This window comes from Cydia strobilella, chromosome 19, assembly GCF_947568885.1.
Source record: "Cydia strobilella chromosome 19, ilCydStro3.1, whole genome shotgun sequence".
In the NCBI taxonomy this organism is placed as follows: Eukaryota; Metazoa; Arthropoda; class Insecta; order Lepidoptera; family Tortricidae; genus Cydia; species Cydia strobilella.
This window is the reverse complement of record NC_086059.1, coordinates 7,083,645-7,107,271: the sequence shown is the minus strand read 5'-3', so window position 1 is coordinate 7,107,271 and position 23,627 is coordinate 7,083,645. Positions and strand designations below refer to the sequence as shown.

The 23,627-nt window shown below is 39.1% G+C and overlaps 5 protein-coding genes across 6 annotated transcripts in view; 3 read left to right on the top strand and 2 right to left on the bottom strand.

Annotated features, from left to right (window-relative positions):
• LOC134750122 (apyrase-like) overlaps positions 1-23,627 on the bottom strand; it is a 91,864-nt gene that overhangs the window by 17,209 nt on the left and 51,028 nt on the right. The window lies entirely within an intron of this gene.
• On the top strand, positions 2,200-4,556 carry LOC134750167 (uncharacterized). Its single transcript, XM_063685288.1, has 3 exons — positions 2,200-2,433; positions 3,086-3,229; positions 4,252-4,556. The coding sequence occupies exons 1-3, from the start codon at positions 2,314-2,316 to the stop codon at positions 4,432-4,434; spliced, it is 447 nt and encodes a 148-aa protein (XP_063541358.1). The 5' UTR covers positions 2,200-2,313; the 3' UTR covers positions 4,435-4,556.
• On the top strand, positions 5,005-5,801 carry LOC134750306 (DNA-3-methyladenine glycosylase 1-like). Its single transcript, XM_063685469.1, has one exon. The coding sequence runs from the start codon at positions 5,205-5,207 to the stop codon at positions 5,799-5,801; it is 597 nt and encodes a 198-aa protein (XP_063541539.1). The 5' UTR covers positions 5,005-5,204.
• On the top strand, positions 7,949-15,499 carry LOC134750078 (large ribosomal subunit protein mL44). Of its 2 annotated transcripts, none has more exons than XM_063685165.1 (6): positions 7,949-8,106; positions 8,185-8,463; positions 12,091-12,251; positions 13,243-13,369; positions 14,450-14,623; positions 15,056-15,499. In XM_063685165.1, the coding sequence occupies exons 1-6, from the start codon at positions 8,040-8,042 to the stop codon at positions 15,211-15,213; spliced, it is 966 nt and encodes a 321-aa protein (XP_063541235.1). In that variant the 5' UTR covers positions 7,949-8,039; the 3' UTR covers positions 15,214-15,499. The 2 variants fall into 2 exon arrangements, with proteins under 2 accessions (XP_063541235.1, XP_063541236.1); XM_063685166.1 differs by having other exon boundaries at positions 7,975-8,081.
• LOC134750077 (centromere protein J) lies at positions 15,609-21,902 on the bottom strand. Its single transcript, XM_063685164.1, has 3 exons — positions 18,525-21,902; positions 17,644-17,848; positions 15,609-17,127 (listed from the first exon to the last, which is right to left on the bottom strand). The coding sequence occupies exons 1-3, from the start codon at positions 21,839-21,841 to the stop codon at positions 16,996-16,998; spliced, it is 3,654 nt and encodes a 1,217-aa protein (XP_063541234.1). The 5' UTR covers positions 21,842-21,902; the 3' UTR covers positions 15,609-16,995.

Genomic DNA, 23,627 nt, shown 5'->3' with positions numbered 1-23,627 from the left:
ATGTATAAAAAATTGTTTAAATTGAAATTCGCTGACGGTGTCGTCCGCACCCGACGATAGCCGTCCGTCTGTCTGTGCGAGTCGAACTCGCGGCTCGCGGCCAAAGCGTTCCGGTTGGTTCCGGTACATAGGGTGACTGCTATTAGTTATTGGCCACTACATAGCAATTGGCCACTCCTAACAAAAAAAAAAAACAATTAAAGCCTTATTGTAAAGTAGTCACCCTAACCCAATGTTATTTCGTTTTTTTTAAGATCGATTCTTAAAATATCTACCATAGGTTAAGATACTCGTAGGTATAGAGTTTGTGACAAATAAATTATATTTGATAATTTAAAAAAAATCTTGTCAACCTTCTTACAGACAGTTTCCCGTATTTTAGGTACTTCAAGAACTAATTTATAAGTATAAGTTAAGTAATACCGTATTATAAAATATTTGAGACAGTCTTATTTATTTCTTTAACTTAAAATAAAATTAGATCCCCAAAATGCATATTCTATGCCACAGAAAATATTTTTCAGGTTTCGTTTGCGAATTAAGTATGTGTAGGAACTTTAAAACTCAATCTGTTTTCCATTTAATGTAAAAATAATGATGATGAATGTAGGTACTTACTGTAGGTAACTAGGCTCTTAATTTATTTGTATTTGAAGTAAAACAGTATAGTATGGTTATGCATTAAGTTACGTTGGCATTTCAAGAAGAAGTATAAAATCAGCACAATGCAGTTGTTTTTTATTGGTATAATTATTGCCGCATTTGGACTTGGTGAGATCATATGCCGATCATTCACCATAGATGAGGTACGTACTTAATTATCAAAAAATTAATCTTTAACAAAAAGGAAGACCGACTTCAAAAAGGATAAAATAAAATATTAAGTATCTCGTTTTATATGCGCTAGGTACTGCAACGTTTGAACTTTGAAGTGGGTGCCAAAAGCCAAATAGTTACAATTATGGTTATATAATGGTTCTTTCTCTTGTTATATAATGGATCTTCTCGGTTGGCATTCGATTTAACGGGGTGTTGACGCTTTTAAAATTTGGCTTGGCACCGACTTTAAACGTTTCAGTTGCTATAGTGCATATAAAGCGGGATAATATTTTGTTTTATCCTTTTTGAAGTCGGTTATACTTTTTTTTAAGAAATTTTATTTTTCCATTTTTAGTTTTAAGTTATTTTCCTACGAGTTATGCATATATCATTCTGTAAGACTCGTTCCTGTCTGGCCAAACTGTCATATGGCACTAACATTTTTACGCTTCGGGTACGTATCAAGTTTCAAGGTCTGGATGTGAAGTTATCAAGATTTGAGGAGTTGGACCTCATGAAACCCATCATCAGAACTAGATCTTAATACAAATGTCCCTTCAGAACTAACTTTCTTAACAAACATGACGAAGAGGACAAATCGCCAAAAGTGAAATATGTTTACGTTGTTAAAGAGTGCCGTTCTGGTCATCATCAGCAGTTCCACTTCATCAAATGGCACTGTTTTAGATGAAAATGCTTGGTTTGTTGACGAAAATACTAAAATGCCTATAAGATTTGAGAAGTGCTCTAGATTCCTCACAGACCCCCCGTCATCAGAACTGGGTTTTGACAAAAACAGAACCAACTTGGTACATTCAAACGAAAAAATAATTTTCCAAGTCGGTTCAGAAATGACGGAGAGTTCTGAGGTAACATACATAAAAAAAATACGGTCGAATTGATAACCTCCTTTTTTGAAGTCAGTTAAAAAGTGGCCGTCACACTATAGAATAGAACATTATGGTGCCAGTGTGGAAACACTGGCCGTTAGGTATATAACATCGTCTGACGGGGGCAGCATGATATGATAGTAGGTACTGATAGTGTTTAATTATGTTGTCCCTGTCACACAGTGTTATTATTTAACATTTTATAACGGCCAGTGTGGGACGACATTATTAATTCATCACCTATCAATAGCTATCGTATGCTTTAATACGTAAAAGTGCACGCATTATGTAACATTAGCAAAGGTTTAATGAATAAATTATTCTTATTTTTATCGTTGTTCTAAACTTTTGCCACGGATCGCTGAAATGCCTATCTGTCTCTTTCGTCGCGATATTCGGCATAAAGAGACGGGCCTAGATTGAAGATTACAGGGCTTTGTAAAACGTGAACATGGATCCAGTTTACAGAGAGCAAGCTTTTTCGATTTCAGTCCGCCTCATAGCTATAGTAGACCAACATGTTAGACTAAAAATCTTACCAAAAGGGCAATCATTACTTTCACTAAAAAACTCATATTGATTCCAGGGTCCATACGATTTGATAATGTACAACACCTCAAAGTGCGTTAAGGAACAGCCTTGGTTCCACGTCAACGTCACAGTGTTCAACGGCAAAGTCCTCCGCGGCACCTTCGTCAATCAGAAGGAAATAAGTAATGTCAAGGTCAGATTTGAATGGTGTACTCGATCCCATGGCGCTCTCGCAAACTGCAAAGAGGGTGAAACGCCGGAGTGGGTTTAGTGGGTAGGGCCAAGTTCTCCCTCCCCTCTCGCCAGATGAGGGAGCGGCGAGTCCCAAACACCCCCCCCCAATCAATGGGCTTCCCGCGGCCGGACGGTGCGTAAATGCATTTCCCACTCCGAAAACAAAAAAAAAAGGTCAGATTTGAACAACTTTTGAAGCTAAGTTCGGTATGCCTGAACTCAAAAAAATTGTATTTTTTTGTTTCGATGTTGATGTGGCCACACTGGTCTTCCATAATATGACCAACTTGATCGTACGCTCACCTGCAATACTTGACACGATCTCATTTGTACAATCATAAGAGTTTGTCCAATAATTTATTCGCTCTTTGATGTGCAAGATAACATTTCAAAGTAACCATACCACCAAAAATTGAATTAAAGAGTTACGTGGGTTGTTAGTTAGTTATTACATCTATCGTTTTCCAGGGCCCATTCTGCTGAAAGGGACACTTTCTGCTTTCGGTTGTTACTCTGTCCCCCTTAGCATCAGTAGGTACCTAGTACCTATGACAGAAAACATCCGGTAAATTAGGTACCCTTTTACTCATCCTTTTACGTTTCTTTTACAGTTCCGCATTCAAACGTACTACTTAGACCAAGGAAAAATAAAAGTTTTCGAGATAAAGAACCAGAACTGCCATAATATGATCATACAGATAGTGCTCAAAGCACTTGGCATGACCTACAACAGTAAGAAGTGCTCGATGAAACCGGTATGTTTGCTTACTTTTTAGGGTTCCTTACCCAAAGGGACGGGACCCTATTACTAAGACTCCACTGTCCGTCTGTCCGTCCGTCTGTCACCAGGCTGTATCTCATCTCATGAACCGTGATAGCTAGACAGTTGAAATTTTCACAGATGATGTATTTCTGTTGCCGCTATAACAACAAATACTAAAAACAGAATAATATAAATATTTAAATGGGGCTCCCATACACAAACGTGATTTTATTGCTGTTTTTTTCCGTAATGGTACGGAACCCTTCGTGCGCGAGTCTGACTCGCACTTGGCCGGTTTTTACTTATTCCAAAGCATTATCTAAATTTACCACGTTAGACTGCATAGTTTGCAAAACTTATTTATTTATGTCTAATAACCACCAGAAACGGCTCGGATTGATTTACTTTACACGTCCCAAAATCACCGACTTACATACATGATGATTGTGTAAGTAAGGACTTACAAATTTTCAATGCATCGATCCAATAGTTCCGGAGTGAATTGACTTTGGCAGACGGATAGACACCGACAAAAAGACACACAACAAGAGTGTATAAGGGTTTCTATTTTTCCTTTTGACGTACGGAACCCTGGGCTTAATTTTTAGGGTTCCGTACCTCAAAAGGAAAAAAACGGAACCCTTATAGGATCACTCGTGCGTCTGTCTGTCCGTCTGTCATAGCCTATTTTCTCCGAAACTAATGGGCCAATTAAGTTGAAATTTGGTATACATATGTAAGTTTGTGACCCAAAGACAGACATGTAACGTAAAAAAAATCATTTTAAACACGGGGGCCACTTTTAGGCGGTTAATAATAAAAAATAAAGTTTTTCTAACTATATCGGTTTTTTAAAGACATTTCACATAAAAAATACATTGTTTGTGTAATGTACGGAACCCTTGGAACGCGAGTCCGACTCGCACTTGGCCGGTTTTTTTTAACGGCCTTTCATCACATCACGCAAATCGTCGAAACTGGTGCTGGTGCTATTAGGTATTTTTTATTTATCAGATGACGGCAGAGTTCGACAACCTGAACTTGGATGCAGTCTTCCACTCGGTGGTGCAGAAAATCTGGTACGGCTCCCTGCTAGTCAGGTGGGAGATCGCCGTGCCCGCCGCCACGATCGTGTGCCTCGATATCTACATGCAGAGTATTAAAGCCAAGAGTGTGGACAATAAGGAGAATTCCTAGCTGCCATGCAATTTTCTTGTACTAAAATAAAACTGTTATTGGACATTATACAGGGTGGAATAAATGACAACAAACGTGATTTTTTTGCTGTTTTTTTCCGTAATGGTCGGAACCCTTCGTGCGCGAGTCCGACTCGCACTTAGCCGGTTTTTTGGATTTTTAGTCGGTTCGATTTCCGAGCGAGACAACCGAATTTTAAACAATCTTTTTTTTTCTATGCAGTTATTTTTTCTTTTTTAAAATGAAAGAATGTTTTTTTTTTTAAGTACAATGAGCTAAATTAAGGATTTAAGGCACTTTCCCTCCAGGGCCCATAATTTTTTTCCACACTGTTTATAGTACAATAACAGTTCCATTTCGTGTGCTTTCTATCTCATATTCGCTTATATCCCGTCCCCGTCGCCACTATAAAAGTGCAAATCAGTGTTTTATGTAAATAGGGCAGTATTGGTTATGGTCTTAGTATATCCCGATAATACGTAAATGTAAAAAAATATACTAATTATGACGTCTTGTCAGTTCTGTCAGTCTTCACTAGACTAGTGTCACTAGTGTCACTCATGTCACTTGATTATATTCGTTTGCCTGAAAGTTTGTTTTTATTTATTTTAAAATATTTATCTTTATTTATCTTCGTGACTTATATTAATAAGCGCAAAAGTAGGTAATAACACTGTTTTGATGTTGAAATTTCATATTTAGTTACGAGACCATTGAGATACGCTACATAAAATGTAATAGATATACGATTACTACCTACTTGTAACATAATGAAAGAAACAAATTCTTCGGAGACAAGTGCAGAGATCATTCGATGTGACTGGTTAAATCAAGATCCAATTTACATCGCTTACCACGACGAAGAATGGGGCAAACCACAATATGATGAATTAAAACTCTTTGAAATGCTATGCTTAGAAGGACAACAGGCAGGTCTCTCTTGGATAACAGTTTTGAAAAAACGTGATCACTACCGTAAACTGTTTTATAATTTTAATCCAAGTAAAATTGCAAAGTTAAGGGAAAGTAATGTTGAAACATATTTGAAGGACCCTGGAATTGTTAGACATAAGGGGAAGTTAGAATCCATTATTAACAATGCAAAATGCTTCTTAAAAATGGAAGCGGAAGGAGATAACTTTTCAGAATTCATTTGGGATTTTGTGGACCATAAACCAATAATAAATAGCTGGAGTACTCACAGGGACATTCCAACAGAGACTGCACATTCAAAAGCCATGTCCAAAGCTTTGAAAGCTAAAGGCTTTAAGTTTATTGGGTCAACCATTTGTTATGCATTTATGCAAGCTTGTGGGCTTGTTAATGATCATATCTTAAATTGTGTTAGTCGCATTGAAAATAAATAAAAGAAAAGAACTTTGTTTTATTTTAAGTATACACTTTTTAGAACTCCAACCTGCAGCGGTGATCCTGTCTGCATAAAGGAACTGGAAGACGGAAGACCTGAAGGCTTGGCTTCTTAAAAAGCTTAAGAGTCACCAGCAAGCTTGGCCGAATTTCACCTTCCCATACAAACAGAGTCGTTCTCATTTTAAAACTATGTATTGGATTATAATGAAATTTTGCACATACAATGCCATGAGGTATATCTAGGTCTGTAATTAGTTTATATAGCTCCAGTTTATAAAACAAACGAAATAGAGCAAAAACAAGTTTTGTATGAAAAACTTTAATTCACTGTATTTTTTAACTATGATATCTGAAGCTACATAAATTAATTACAGACATAGATATACCTTATCCTATTGTAAGTACAAAGTTTCAGTAGGCCGAGCACATGATTGACGCGACAGTATCTCGCGGCGACATAGACTACCCGTCTTCTACTTAAAGGGGGACGGGTAGTCTATGTCGCGGCGAGATACTCTCGCGCCAATCATGTGCTAGCCCGGCAGGGCAAACTAGCTACTCGTTTCAAAGTAAAGAAAACGTAAGACTAACAAGGACAAACAATAATAACGCTTTCCATGCTACTCCTACTGAAATATACATAAGACTATCCCGTTCGGACAGTTCCCCCCACCACTCATCTAGTCTGGCAAAGAGTAGAAATTGAAAACTGGCGACACTGTAGTGTCGTCCCGTTTTTCTTAGATTGATTTGAAAGGGACGACACTACAGTGTTGCCACTTTTTAATTTCTACTCTTTTTTGCCAGACTGTAGTTTCATACTAAGGGCCTTCACACTCCAGTGTGGAGTCTAGTTCACTAATCAGCGAAATCGACTTCACACTAGCGTTCGCGGCTTCGCGCCGCGTAGTCTGGAGCGAGCTCTAGATTCATCACTCTCTTACTATATCTGTCTCACTCTAGCAACAAACTTTTATGGTTTATAATATGTTAGTCATGAATCTAGTATAACTGGATCGGTCATGAGGAGTGGGGGAAAATGACCGAACGGGATAGTCTTATGTATCTTTCAGTAGGAGTAGCAGAGAAAGCGCTGTTATTGTTTGTCCTTGTCATAGTTTCACTTCTCCACCGCTGCCACAACCGAGGTTGTGGCAAACAAATAAGTACGTGACTGTCATGTTTGTTCGTTGCTTGTTTAATTATCGTTGTTTTGTATGAAATTGTGCTTTCTCTTATGAAATATAGTGATGGTTAGCGTTTTGAATGCTTGAACTTTGATAAAATACTGGTGAATTGTTCTGTAATCGGCTGTAATAGCCGCTCTGAGCAAAAATATGAGATCATAATCTTTCACACGTAAGTACGGTATTTTACACCTTCCTCTTAACGCAATATGTGAGAATAACATCGTAAAATTACGTTACACTCAAAGCAATGTAGAATCAAACGATTTCAATAAAAATATCACAATTATTTACGCAAATTAACAAAACATTATTTGTAAAATTATCCGCCCAAATTACGTAGGTAGGTAGGAGTCTGAGGTCAGTCATTTTTAAACTTCTTCTTAATTTAGCTGCATAACAATCATGTTAGGGATACCAGATGAAAATATCATAATTTTATGGGTAATTTTGACCTCGAAGTTTTTTCTTACTTCTAATTCCAAAAAATAAATAAACAAATGTTGTGAAGATTAAATGTGGTGTACATTAATTGGTGTGATTGCGATTTGTGATTTCTTTAAATTAAAACCCATAATACATTTTATTTTACGTTTTATTTACTAAACATGTTTAGTTTTGTACCACCTGCGCGAATTATAGGAGGTATTTCATTGTTTATACGCCTAAAAAGGACGGCCCATTGACATTTTATTTAACAATTTTTTAATACCGTCAAACAAGCTAACTTTGCCTCCAGGGTAATCGCCCCAACGTGATATCAAATATTGGGGTAATTTTTACCAATATGGTATCCCCACGTTTATGACGTCATCTATGTCTATCCCTTACGGGCGCACGCGTATAGCTGGTCTATGTAATGCTAGGTCTATGATGTTAGTAGACATGGACGAGATAACAATTATGTTTGATTCATAATAATATTCCGATATCCTCTTTCTTATGTTATCTGTAACCTAACCTAAAAATTTTAAACTGTCAGATCAGTGGGGATAAAAATGTTTTAAAAATTGAGAATACATTGTTTAGTATTTATATTGTGTAAAAATGGCTCTCGTTAAGCTTTGCTTACCACTTTTGACTAGAACCGTAAGATTATACCCCGTAGCACAAGGTATTATTTGCATACCAAAACACAATCAAATTCAGGTTATAAATTGTGTTCTGTTTATATATTTAACTGCATTTTTAGCTCAAAAAATCCACCGATGGGTTGCTCCTACTTTGATGGAGCTGAAGCGAAGAGAAAAGAAGCAGGGCGGTAAAATAACACACCCCAGAAACACTTTCCTGGAGTGGAATTTAGAAGCGGAATTATACGCGTTTGGGAAGCGATTAAATGAAGACTTCGATTCGGATCTATTACTCCAGGCTTTCACTGACAGGTCTTACGTTATCAAAGAGGAAATGAAACAAAAAGAAATGGAATTCAAATTGGAAATGAAGGACAATAGAAAGTTGTCTGAAGAAGGTATACTTCCCCTATTTATTATTTTTACTAGATTTGCTGAAAAATATTAAGCAGATTATCGATTTTAATAACAAAGCTTCCGTGAGACACAGACACCTTAAACATGTTAATAACGGGTCACTCACGTATTTTAAGTCGAAAACGCTCGACATGTTTCACTCCGTACTGATTCACATAAAACAGGCAATGGTTTGTATATGTATCATGGGTATAACAAGGAAGATCAATGTTTTGCATACATAAACGTGGCTACTTACTGATGAAATAATGTTCCTTAATACCATTGACGTCAACTTCTGTGCGACGGGCACCTCTGCGGTGGACACATCGGCGGGGATGTTGCGCGGACGCCCTTACGGCGGCGTTGGCTTGTTATGGAAGCGGTCAGCGTTTCAAAGTGTGAGTGTGGTGCGATGCGATAACGCGCGGTTGTGTGCCATAAAGATAAATACTAAGGATAATCGACCATTCATAGTGGTAAGTGTTTACATGCCTACGGACTGCAGTGACAACTTAGCGGAGTTCACGGATTGTTTAGCTCAGGTCAGTGCATTGGTTGACGATTGTGGCGTGGAATCCGTATATATAATGGGGGATTTTAATGCTCATCCGAATGAACGTTTTTATAAAGAGTTAGATAATTATTGTAACGAACAAAAGTGGTGTTGTGCAGACGTACTAAAGCTAGGGATTGCATCGAATACGTTTACTTTCTTAAGTGATGCTCATCAATGTGAGCGTTGGCTAGATCACTGTGTAGTAACTGAATCGGCGATGTCGTCCGTATCCAATGTGTATGTAGATAACTGTGTAACCTGGTCGGACCATTTCCCTATGTTTCTGGAGTGTGACTTAAACATTATAATTCCGAGGGCTACTGGCAGCGCTCCTGTAAATAACGTAAACAATGTAATATGGGGAGAAAGAACGTCAGAGCAGATTGAATTGTTTCATAAGAAATGTCACGAAATGTTAAAATGTATCGATTTTCCATCGGAACTCAGAACCTGTGCTGATAAATATTGTCAGAATCCTGAGCACAAAAAAGTTCTCGATGTGCTGTATTATGACGTAATTAATGCCCTTAGGACATCAGCGATGGTAGGAAGGCGTGAAAAGGGAAAAAAACCTAAAAAACAAGTGACAGGGTGGAATAAGTTTGTCAGTGACGTCCATGGGGTGGCTAGGCTAAAGTTTCGTGAATGGACACTGGGGGGAAGACCTACTAGCGGATGCCTTTTTAAAGAGATGTGTGAGAGTCGGAAGATATTTAAATCACGTTTAAAATGGTGTCAAGATCATCAAAACCAAATTAAACTGGACATTATTACCTCTCACCACTCTAAAAAAGACTTCCGTGGCTTCTGGAGGTCTACTGGCAAAATGAAGCATAAGGCGGGGAACCCGGCTAGTGTTGATGGTATAAGCGATCCTAAAGGCATTGCCAATCTATTTAAGGACCATTTCTTTATAAAATCTCCCTTAGATCCGTCGCTGGGGGAGCTCGATGTTGAGACCTATGATGAATACCTAGGCCCAGGTTTTTCGGCCAAAGATATTGATAAAGTCATCAAATCAATGTCTAGGGGCAGATCCCCGGGACATGATGGGCTCAGCATTGAGCACCTCCAGAACGCAGGTCCTCACATTTCCAGGGTTTTGGCTATGTTCTTTACCTTGTGTATTAGACATTCCTATTTGCCCCTTGATATGATGCGGACGATTGTAGTACCCGTGGTTAAGAATAAAACTGGGGACTTGGCCGACCGTAATAACTACAGGCCGATATCATTAGCAACAATTATGGCCAAAATATTTGATAGTGTGCTTAATTCACAGCTAAATGAATGTGTTAAACTGCATGACAACCAATTTGGTTTCCGACCCCGTCTGTCTACAGAATCCGCAATACTGTGTCTGAAGCACACTATCAAATATTACACTAGGAGTAAGACCCCAGTTATTGCCTGTTTCCTGGATCTATCTAGGGCTTTTGACCTGGTTTCCTACAATATACTATGGAAAAAACTGATGAAAACCGGTATACCACCGGAAACGGTACGTATGTTCAGGTACTGGTATGGAAATCAGGTCAACAGCGTTAGATGGGCAAATGTGCTGTCTGATGAATACAGGTTGGAGTGTGGGGTGAGACAGGGAGGTTTGAGTTCACCAACGCTCTTCAATTTGTATATTAACGAACTGATTGAGACGCTCAGCAGCATCCATGTCGGGTGTCATATAGACGGAGTGTGTGTTAACAACATAAGTTACGCGGACGACATGGTGCTTCTGAGCGCCTCAGCCTGTGGTATACGAAGGCTGCTCAATGTGTGCGAGGCTTATGCTGCCAGTCACGGTCTGAAATATAATGTAAAAAAAAGCCAGTATGTCGTCTTTGAGTGCGACCGCAACAAATATTCAGAGTTCCCCGCAATTGCGCTAAACGACAGTACTATGGACCGGGTAACCCAATTTAAATATTTAGGCCATGTGGTTGCGGCCGACCTCAAAGACGACATGGACATCGAACGGGAGCGGAGGGCCTTATCGGTGCGTGCAAATATGATAGCTCGAAGGTTTGCGGGGTGTTCCAGGGGGGTTCGGGTGACTCTGTTTAGAGCGTTCTGTGCTTCCCTGTATACCTGCAACCTTTGGGTTCAGTATTCGCAGCGGGCCTATGGGGCTCTCCGTGTCCAATATAATAACGCGTTCCGGGTGATTGTGGGACTGCCTCGCTTCTGTAGCGCATCAGGAATGTTTGCGGAGGCGCGCGTTGATTGTTTTCAGACGACCTTGCGCAGGCGCGCCGCATCCCTGGTGCGCCGGGTGCGGGACAGTCCCAACATCATCTTAAGGATGATAGCGGATAAGCCGGATTGTCCGCTAATGTTACACTGTGCGGGGCTACATTCCCCAATGGGCTCCATACAGTGGTAACTTGTAGGTTAAGTGTGTAGGTTTAGGTATAGGTATAATTGTTATTAGGCTTAGGTATACTAACCCTCTTGAAACAGCTTTTTTACTAACAGAATGTATGTGTCACGGTTACACGAAATAAATGATTTCATTCATTCATTCATAAAGCACTTCACACAACTAATTCCGCTGACTGCAGGGACAGCTGGGAACTGACGACAGGGACGCAGCTATACTTTAGACACAGTGGAGATATCTGCATCTTACTTCTATGTATTGCTGCATTCCTGTCATCAGTTACTGTGTATAGCGGTCTAGTCTGTCAAGTGTTGGTGAAATTATGATTTTTAGGGTTCCGTAACCAAAGGGTAAAAACGGGACCCTATTACTAAGACTCCGCTGTCTGTCTGTCGGTCTGTCACCAGGCAGTATCTCATCAACCGTGATAGCTAGACAGCTGAAATTTTCACAGATGATGTATTTCTGTTGCTGCTATAACAAAAAATACTAAAATCAGAATAAAATAAATATTTAAGTGGGGCTCCAATACAACAAACGTGATTTTTTTTGCAGTTTTTGAGCGTAATGGTCCGTAACCCTTCGTGCGCGAGTCCGAATCGCACTTGCCCGGTTTTTTGATAAAAACTTAAGCAAAGTTGGACATTCTGGAAATCCAGATTGAAAATTCTTACTTGTATTACCTTCCAGGTGAAAAATTCATCGGACAGTACATTCAATTGTACTTAGAAGCTGTCCTGCCCAAGTTCCCCTTAGAGGGGGTTGCGGGAGTGAGGCAGCATCTGACCAGTGAAGATACTCTAGCCAACGTCTCTCTCCATCTGGGCACCAAGGACATCATACTTGCTGCTGTAAGTTTAATATCATTTAATAAAACCGGCATATGGTTATATTGAAATCCTATAAGTTGTTTAGGATAATAAGGTGTGTCAAAGAAATAGATACCTAACCTAACCTAACCTAACATCGTGAGGAAACCGGACTAATCCCAACAAGGCCTAGTTTCCCTTCTGGGTTGGAAGGTCAGGTGGCAGTCGCTTTCGTAAAAACTAGTGCCTACGCCAATTCTTGGGATTAGTTGCCAAGCGGACCCCAGGCTCCCATGAGTTGTGGCAAAACTGCCGGGACAACGCAAGGAAGATGATGAAGGAAATAGATACCCTTACATTTATGCCTCAAAAACAAAAATATTTTATGTTCTTATACACAATCGAAAGTGTTTGTCATATACAGATTTAAAGCGAAAGTCTTTCCTGTGGACAATAGTTAACAGCTTGTGTGCGTATAGAATAGAATATGTATAAGTAATGATTTTATAAAAAAAACCGGACAAGTGCGAGTCGGACTTGCCCACCGAGGATTCCGTATTTTTTTGTATTTGTTGTTGTAGTAGCTACAGAAATACATCATCTGTGAAAATTTCAACTGTCTAGCTATAACGGTTCGTGAGATACAGCCTGGTGACAGACAAACGGACAGCAGAGTCTTAGTAATAGGGTCCCGTTTTACCCTTTGGGTACGGAACCCTAGGAATACCCCTTTATGCAGATTTAAATGATTAAATCCACCATGAGCTGTTAATTACAATTGCTGGCTACCATAGTACAAGGTAACCAGGCACCCAGGAAGCCAGGCCTTAGGCATCAGACAAATGTGAACGCAACCATATTAAATGTATGAAACGGATATCCGTCACAACACAACATGACAGACAAATGTGCAGGCAGCTTAAGGTTGTCAAAAATTTCTAACCAGCTAATTTATCAGCTACTTGCAATAGAATATCTTTAAGCTTTAAAAAAATCAATCCTAAAATAATAACTGTACCTCATTGGATTACAGGAGTATCCAGTGGATAACTACACATTAGCCACAGCATTCAAAGCCATAGTGGGTGCGCTGCTGCAGTCTGGCGGAGATGAGAGAGCCGCACACTTTGTCAGGGACTTAGTCATCACGCAACTGCAAGGTTAGTTTAATACAGTTGTTGTTGTCCTAAGGCGAGGTTTAGACTAGCAAGAACTTGCATGCAATTTACGTTACATTGCCGACTACTGAGGTAAACTGCATTCAAGTTTGATCAGATACCGCAATGTAATGAAAATTGCATGCAAGTTCTTGCTAGTCTAAACCTCGCTTAAGGTACCCCAGTGGTGCAGATGCAGAGGGTGTTCACAAGCTCGCACCACGTATTTCATAAAGAGTAGCTAATTGACAGAGTAGCACTGTGTGACATAGGCTCATCAGCTAAATAGCTGCTCGCCTATAATTATATAATAATAATAATAATGTGGCGAGCTGACGGTTAGTAACGACACCGCGGACCCCTCTTCCTGAGGGCCCTTTTATCTGGCCCTCGCCTCTGTGCTTGCCTTGACTGGCCGGCCAGAGTGGAGTCGCAAGAGTGGGACCTATGCTCCAGGTTGGAAGTGTAAAATGTCATAACGCAGCGGCCTACTGAACAGATTACCGGGATCTGGCTCTCAACAACCTCACAGCCACTCCAAAGTGTTGCCCTGTTGTCGCACGGTGCGTGCGGCCATTGCGGGGCCCATGGGCCACGGGGAGTTAGCGTGTCACCACCTGTCTTTTACAATTTTGTGACTGATTGTCATGACAGGTGTCCGCTAGTCTCCTCCTCCTGCCCGATATCCAGTCCATCCAACATTCAAATCAATAGCCTTAAAAGTGCTGCACTGCAATAGTCTTTGCACCTAGCGGAGACCATCTCCGGATGTATTATATTGTGCGCTCGGGGATGGTATCCGCCCCGTGTATCCCTTGCTTTTAGATTAAATTGTCTTTGCGCTGTTGGCTTCGGCCCCAGGCGCGTCTTCCAAAAGTCCGGGACCATGGGTCCCGACTCCCGAGATGTGGAAAGGACAAACAATTAATAATAATAATTTGACTATAATAAAAAATAAATCTCCATCAAAATTTAGAACAGATAGACAGGTTCATATCAATTGATGACTTAATTTTTCATAGTGTTATACAGTTATACAACAAAACTGCAAGAGCTTCCTAATAATTCCTCATGATTTTCCAGGGCAAGATGTGAATGAGTACTGGCACATAGAGGACCCTTGGGCCATGCTGACGGGTCTGCTCAAGAGCCAGGGGGCTGACGTGGAACCCCGGCTGATCGGCGAGGTCGGCAAGAACACTCTACTAGCTTGCTATAGAGTTGGCATTTATGTTGACAAGAGGATGATATCAGCAGGTACATGGCAATTTCACCCTTTAAGGTGTACTGATGTTTGATATATGTTTGTTTGACTGAATTCAGAATATATTATGTGCTACTTGAGTTACGTTTGCATATATATATATAATTTACGTTCACACGTAATGCAGATGACGTGGAAGGTGGGTGCAGAATCTAAAAAAATGATTATTTGTATTTGCGATAAAAAGTATGTCTTCTGACCACCATATCATATTCTAAAATATCACGCACTCGCCAACGTCATTGGTACATATTAGCAAATATAAACCTTACTCAAAATGAAAGCATATACTATAATAAATTGTAAGCTTTATGACTAAGGTTTATTATCATTTGATCTGGGAACGATGTGGCAGTAAGCCTATCTAGCCGTATCTTATAATAGTTATAACACATAAAAAACAATTTATCGAAATACCTTCACAGGTTTCGGTGAAAACGTGTCCACCGCCAAAGAGATGGCGGCGCGCGAGGCTCTGAAGAAGATCTTCGGCACCGAGGACCACATGAAGCCCATCAACTACCAGCTCCAAGGCATACCCAAAACTTCCTCGGAGACCAGATACCAGATCGCTGCTAGTTGAAATTGCATTCTTGGACTGTAGGATTAAGTGCTTGTTTTTAAAATACCACTTTTCTCATTTGTTTGGTCGTGGTTTTTAGAAACCCCTCTCTCTGTCTATGGCCCGAGACTGCCCTAATGGTAAGAAGAGCACAGCATTTCCCAAACTATGGGTCGCGAGCGAATATCGAGTGGGCCTTGAAACTACTAGGAAATCTGGGCGTGATTTGGGTCCCAAAAATGGCAGTTGGTGTTAGGTGGGTCGGAGCCCAGTCAACTTGGGGACCACTGGAATAGCATCTTATATACAGTAGGCAGTCTGGTTATATTATTGAGTAAATCATAAACGTGGTATTTTGAAGACAAGCGTAACTAGGATTGTAGTGTTAGTTGCTTATATAAATAAAATTAGACATATAAACAAGCTTTTTTTAATTAATCATCTTGGCTTAGGTATAAAAGATTATATATATTAAAATTTGCAAAACATATACATTGGCACATTATATCTGGCAAGGAATAACATTTTTATTTAATTGAAGATTGATTTAAGTCAAGCAAATAGTCAACACGTCAGCATTCTACACAAATGAATTTTAATCTAATTATCAAATATTGTACAAATTCAAATTATCGGTCATTATAATAATGCATAGGGGTGAATTAACTTTTTCTTGTGACTCGTTGCCATGGTTACGTGCCCTTGTTGCCTTGGGTCACTATTGAAATCCTGGTTTTATGGTATTTAAATAAGTCAACGAAACATTTTTGTGGTAGTTATAAGCTCTTTCCATATTAAGTCATCAACTATGCATGTTTCTTGTAACAAATTATACATAATTATACTACTGTTGTACCGATACACTGGCTGACGGGACAGAAAAACAACAGGAAATTGTAGAATCACCCATCTATTGAATGCTAGTAACATTTTCGTGCAAAATTGTTTTTGGTATCCCCCTGATCAAGCTTTAGCAATTGCAAAGAGAATTTAGAATAGGGGCGTATTGTCAAAGTAAATTTAGTATAATCCAAAGGTATGGGTATTGAGCGATGGCTCGAAAAGATGGCGCCATACCTTTGGCCTATATCTCGTGTAGACGGCGACAGCGAATGAACAAGGATCAAAGTCAAATGGCGTTCTAAAAGTTTTATTCCTGTGTCGAAAGATGGCAGTAAATTTACTGTGACTACAAAATTTACTTTGACAATATTACATACGCCTCTATTCTAAATTATCTGGTAATTGTAATACGTTATTGCATCAGCTCTCATTCCACCGTAATTCAGTGTCATAACCTAAATAACATATAAAGGAAATGAGACTAATCTATTTCAAATTAATTGAACTGTATTTTAGACAAGTTAATTACCGGCAAATTGCACTTTGGCCTATTGAGTTTGACGAATATTGTAAATGTAAACTTATCACTTCATGTCACCAACAAACCTACCGAAGGTGGAAATCAGCCTAGCACTTAGTCAACGGGTAATGGTGTGGTGAGGATACCATGTTCACCCTTGATGCGTTCAGAGAAAGCCCTAATCGGCTCGGCATAGAGTCCATAATTAGACTGCCGCGGTCAAGCCTCGACGCTGGTGCCAAATTTCACCTTATTTCGTTTATAGAAAGTCCTAATCAGCTCGGCACAGATTCCATGATAAGGTTGCCGTGTTTGTTCTTGATACAAATTGCACCTTATTCCGTGTACTAAAATTCCTGATCAGCTGCACAGTCCACGATCCGGTTGTTTTGTTCATGACGCGCTATCTTGCACTTTATTAGGCCTACCTAAATTCCCAATCAGCTCGGCACAGAGTCCATGATGAGGTTCCCGTGTTTGTCCTTGATGCGAACCCTGCCCGATGCGTAGCGCGTCTCTGCTGTGCCGTCGTTGTATACCAACTTGACCGTGCCGTCGGGGAACTCGCGGCGCTGAAACAAACGTTAATATACATTTTTAAATGGTACTATTTAACCGATCGGCAAAAAACCTAACAAGTTGCACAGCAAAACATAATTTTTTGAATAACGTTTTTTTTTTGTTGTGGGACGATATAAATTTCTTTCAATCATCATCATTCTAGGGTCTAGGGCAGCCGAACGCGGCAATATGTATTTAAAATAGAAATTCATATGTATAATAGTTTGGCAAGCCAACTTTATTAGTAGAAAAAGGCGGTAAATTTGAAAAATGTAGGCGCGAAGGTTTAGACCTGTGGTTTAGGCATTCAATTTTTTTTTTAATATTGCGCCTTTTTATAATGACAAAGTTGGCTTACCAGACTATACTATAGTTATGTTAAATATATTTGTACGGGTCACTCACGTCACGTATGCTGCGTGTGCGGGCTGCAGCTATCCGCGACCGATTGCTCAGCACGAGCGACTATTTAATAAGTCTGTGTCTCACGGAAGTTTTGTTAGTTGTTCAGTTATGTTTGTTGTCACCTTATGGTCCTTAGTGTGCACCTCCACCTGTCCGTTGGGGAAGACGACGCGGCGCTCGCCCGACGCCGAGGCGGTGAGCGTGGCGCCGTCAGGAAAGCGCCACTCCTCGCGGACGTGGGGGTTCTTGGGGTCGAAGTACCGGACGGTGCCGTTCGGCAGACGGATCTCGGATGAGCCGTCTTTGTAACGCTTCTCTACTTGGCCACTGAAATGTAACACCTATTTTAGTAAAATTCGCTTGTTAGTTAATTTTAATAAAGAAGTATTACTTTTGATATGATGAAATTAGTCGAATTGAGTTGTAAGAATGGCTAAGAGACACTTGACACTTGCAAATTGAACAAGGTTTAAACTAGAATAGGCAATTGCAAGAAGGAATAAGAGTTGGGTTAGAGTTACTCAATTAGGTATATAAAAAAAAAATTATTGTTCGAAATATTCAGATATAAACAACTTGTAATTGGTCATCCTTACTATAATATAATCCATACTAATATTACAAATGCAAAAGTCTGTCTGTCTGTGTGTTACCTTTTCACGCTTAAACCGCTGACCCGATTCTGTTGAAGTTTGACATAGAGATAGTTTGAGTCCCGGGGAAGGACATATGATAGTTTTTATCCCGGAAATCATCCCTTAAGAGGGTGGAAACTATCTCACTTCCACCCTGAAAATGAGGTAATTGATGCATCGCCTGACAAAGATGTAAGTATTATGCTCAAATTGAATCATTGCCTTTACATTTTATCAAGGAGTTAGAAGTTAGAATTGTCTCTCAACTAAGGATATCTCAATAAAAGAAGCTACCCAAAATACTAATTCTACGCAGACGAAGTCGCGGGCAACAGCTAGTAAGTAGTAAATAAATTAAAGAATCTTACTCAGGGAACTCCAAAACTTCCAACCCGTCAGGATGAGTTGTGTGAAAAGTCTTCGTTTCAGCATAATAATACTTTATCCTTCCTTCATTGTAGAAGTTTTCCTTCACATCCCCATTGTAGTACACAAACTTGCTGTATTTGCCATCTGCCGACAAATACTTCACATTTCCATTTGGGAATCTGAGTTCTTTGGAACCGTCTGACTTCCTCATTTCAGTAGGGGTAAGTTCTGTTTTTGTAATACTACTTTTGCTTGGAGGTGGTTCAAGTGATCTGTTGTCTAAATATTCTCGGTTTACGACAGTGGGTATTCTTTGGCTGCTACAACTATATGTGTGGTTGCTTACAGTAGATATAGGTGACGTAGATCTGCCGTGAGAGTGATTAGATCTGCTCGAACTGAGTAAATAATCTGGTTCATGGTTTATTACGGTAACTGGCGATTTGCGAGTTGATTTATGACTTAATATAGACACTGGGGACTTGGATCTATTAGAATTGGATCCGCTTGGTTGATCGCGAGGTGATATCTGCTTTGGAGACTTGGAATCTCTCATTGAAGCTGAATTAGATCTATGAATGAAAAAGTCATCTGTTTTTTGGCTGCGATTACTTTTTTCGAAACTGTGATTGGAACTTGAATAGCTTGTTCTAGCTTTGTCAAATGCAGGGTCATGTTTTGAATGTTCTTGAAATCTCTCCATGTATATTTTCTCTAAACTATTTTCATCTTCATTGTCTGTTGCATCTCTCCCGCTAACAGATTCTGTATCTGCTAAACTTTCACTTTCATGTTCATAGCGCCCATCATCAATATCATCAGAGGTATATCTGTCTATATTTAAAGTTTGATTTCTTTCCGTTGGACTCATTACATCCCTCTGGCTAAAATACTTTGCATATCGAGATGTAACATTAAGATTGGGCACACTCTTAGCTCTTGCTCTAAGTGGGTTCTTTGCTGCAGGCTGCACCCTGCTCCTACTTTGCCTCTCTATTTCTAATGTTTTATACTTCATATCATCATCAGGCACTACTTGACTCTGAGCACTCTTTGCCTTGGACAATTTTCTGTTTATTTCTTCCAAATACTTGATATTAGTCATTCGCCTGGTAATGTCATTGCTGTGTTGGATCCTGCGATTCTCCTTTTTCAACTTTTCTACTTCTTCCTGCAAATCTTTTTTCTCTTTTTCTATAATTTTCAATTGATTGCGAAGCCTTGCGGCCACAGTGGTGTATTTAGCATCTTTCATTCTCATTTCTTCCTTTAGGTCATTTATTTCTTTCTTCAGGTTAGCAACTTCATCTTTATCTTTTTTATTGAGACGACCTCTCATTTCTCTCACTTGTCTATCATAGATTTGCTTTTGCTTTGTCAATTTCTCTTTTTCCTCAGCTAAATAATATTCTGATAGAATTTTCTCCTCATTGAACTTTTGCTCAAAGGTAGATTTTTCTTCATAAAACTTCTGCTTCTCCATATCAATCTCTTCTCTCATTTTAGTTAAGTTTGCATTTTCTTTTCTGAATGTTTCAATTTCATCTTCTAATTCTCGGAGCCTATCTTTTAGCAGTTCACTAGTAGCAACTAATTTAGCATTCATTTCTGCCATGTTTTCTTTCATGTTGTCAATTTCTTTGTCATTATGACATTGTTGAACTTCTGGTTGTTTGTCAGCCTCTTTTGTTGTTTTGTTTGTTTTATTATGCTGGACAACCTGTTTTTTATTGCTTTTAGAGATATCTTGGTGGTTGTTGAAGTTGCTGGATTCTTCTATAGTGTTATTACAAGAACAGCTACATGCAGAAGAGCATGCTTCACTGCAACACTCTGTGTATTCACTGTTACAGTAAACATCATGCTGAGAATTTACATTTCTAGTCTGGTGTACATCAGGGCATAAGGTCATCAGTTTAGGATTGCTTGCTAAACATTTCTGCATTATCACAGGGGTACTTTCTCCTGAACATTCTAAACTACTACCTTGTAAAAATCTATTGATAAATGAATTGTTCAAGTTAAAGCTCTCATGATCTACTTTGTTTTCAAGCAATTCAAACATATTTTGCTCTGCCGTCTCCCTCTCCTGTCTTAGTTTCATAAGTGTTTCATCACAGCTGATATCAGAGAGAATGCTTTTGGCAGGAGAAGTAAAATTCTTATAATAGTCACTTTGTTTGAGTTGCCGAAGGAAATCATCCTGTTCTTTTGTCAGTACTGCCGCCCAGGTTTTACCCTTATTTGCCAGTAACGGATGTTTTCCTTTAGGTAGTTGTATTTTTATTTCTCTTTCTTTTGGTGGTGAAAGAGGTTTTGGACCATGCAGTTCACAATTGCTAGAATCAACTGTAGTAGTTGATTGTTTACTGTTCCCTTGCTTTGAATCTTGTGTGAATTTAATATTGGGTTGTTTGTTACATACTTCTTCAGGCTTAACCACTTTGTCATCAACAGCAGGTTTCCTTTTAGATTCAGGTGTTGGCTTAGAAACAACAATTTGAACATCAACACTTTTTCGTTTAGAATTTTCAGATATTTTAGGATTTTTAGCTCTCACAGGTGCTTTTTTAACAGAAGCTTTTTTCCAAGGCAAAGCATATGTACTTTGTATGACAAGTTTGTTTTTCTGCAGCCCAAATCGGGACATACCTTCCCCTTTCTTGAGAAATGGTTTCTTACTTTTACTTGGCAAATCTTCCTTTTGTAAGATTTTGGGCTTAGGTGCATCCAATTCATTTTTAAGTTTTTCAATGATTAGGGCTTCAAAGTCTTTCTTAGGAGTCAACACTGGCATATCATCGAGAGATATTTGTTTCTTAGCAGCTATAGACTGTGCCCCTTCACTTGTACCTGACTCAGTTCGTGCTTGAGATGCATTGGAAGCTTTGCTTCTGCTAGAGACTGGAGAAGTAATAATAAATTCCGACTCTTGGGATAGGTTGAGGACAGCCACACCTTCTACTAAATCCTGTTGATTGAATTGCGATTTACTCGAATGGAGCCGCGGTGTGGCGTCAGTTGAAGACTCGGAATTTCCAAGCAAGCTCCGGAATGTGTTAAAGCTCGTACTTGCACTAAACTGACTGACGATTTCCGTAATGCTGGAGTTCCGCGGCGACTCTTGATACAATTGGCGTTGTTTAAGAAGTTTGTCTTGTTGCAACAACTGTAGCTGGCGCAGCAAATGTAATCGCTCCAGTATTTGTGTGGGGGACAGCGACACGTCGCTGTCCGAGTACGATTGGTTCATTGCAAGCGTTGTTTTAATAGCACATTTCATACAACAGCTAAACACTAATAACAAAAATCCCATAAAAAGTCAAAAAAGTTGATAAAAACTAAGCGTTACAAATACAAACTGAAACTTTTGACATGATAGTACAGTGACAGCAGTAGTTTCCCAGTGTTGCCATACTATATTTTCAAATTTTCATGAAAACAAAATGTTTATAATAAATATAGTTTGTCAAAGGACTGTCTCATTTCAAACATAGACAGAAAGAATCATACTATCTTTGTCTTACACTAGTAGTAACACCAAAAGAAAAGGATAAGTACAGTTTTGTTCTTATTTACTGACAATTTGGTTTGACCAACTATAAAAGCCTGACCAGTAATATACATATAATCATTGTCAAGAGGGCGCTGTTATTCTCATGTATAGGGTGACAGTTCAGTATAGTATGAAAAAATTAGTTTCAGTGAAATTCCACTTGATAATTGCCATTTTCGATACATTGTTGAGATACATCGAATTCAATCGACCGAACAAATGCCGCAACAGAACCTTCTACATACCTCACTGCAAATATATACAGTATAGCTGGTTAAGCAAATCTTGTCAGTAGAAAAAGGCGGCAAATTAAAAAAAATTTAGGCGCGAAGGGATATCGTCTCATAATAAAAATTAATTTCGCGCCTTTTCCTACTGACAAGATTTGCTTGACCAAATATAGTTTGTCAAGCCATTTCAAAGACGCTCTGACAGGTTTTTCGTATAAAGATACAAGCAATTTTCTTCCTTATGTTAAGCGACAATGTGGTACCTTTTGATTGAAAACGTTACATATATATTCACATGGTAAAATATTGCAAGTTCTTAAAAAAATGTGGTTGTCTGTAAAGTCGGTTTACGGACGATAATTTTGCGTGATAACGTCATAAGAAAACATTGATGAAAAATTCTATACTTTTAGTTACCATGGAGATCTGTCCACAACGTTTCTATGGAAATCTGTACATAACGTGAGACTTTTTCGTGCATGCCACCGGTGTTCATCGATTTATAAGACGTTATCGCGTCAAAAACATCATCTAGACTAGATGAACAAACTAATGAACGGTAAGGTTTACTGTTTCACCAAATGTTGGAACACCGTACCAATATATTAGAATGAAAAACTACCAGCACCATCGATTTTTTATTCGGCTTAAGTAGAAAAAAAACTAAAATATTACATTGATATTATTTTGGCTAAGTTTTAAAAGTTGTGTTTTCAAGCAAAGGGTACCATATTGTCGCTTGCCATAAGACGCCGACCTTTTGATTGAAAACGTCACAAATTGTCGTTAACGACGATCTTATGTATGAAACGGAAAACTTGCCTCCTAAAAAGTATAGAACCCCTTTAACTTTATTAACGTTAAAAAAATAAAAATTACTCAGAAATGCTATAAAGTATAGAAATGACGTAAACTTGATACGCTGGCCACTTTTCTTGATGATGCCACAGAACAGATAATCTAGGGTTGGAGTCCAAGTACGCAAACGAGAAGAAAATGTTTAGTCAGTGGTACCAACTGCTTGTTTTAACAATATTTATATTATACACTGATTTAAACTTTCACGATTTTTACTCATTATTATTTATCTCCACGGGACTTAATCGCGTAAAATAGTTTTAAAATGTACCTCCGACGTTTCGAGGACGGCGTTGTCCCCGTGGTCTCGGAGAAGACTCACCCGACCACGACCCGAGACCACGGGGACAACGCCGTCCTCGAAACGTCGGAGGTACATTTTAAAACTATTTTACGCGATTAAGTCCCGTGGAGATAAATAATAATTTATATTATACTATAGTTGGTCAAACCAAATT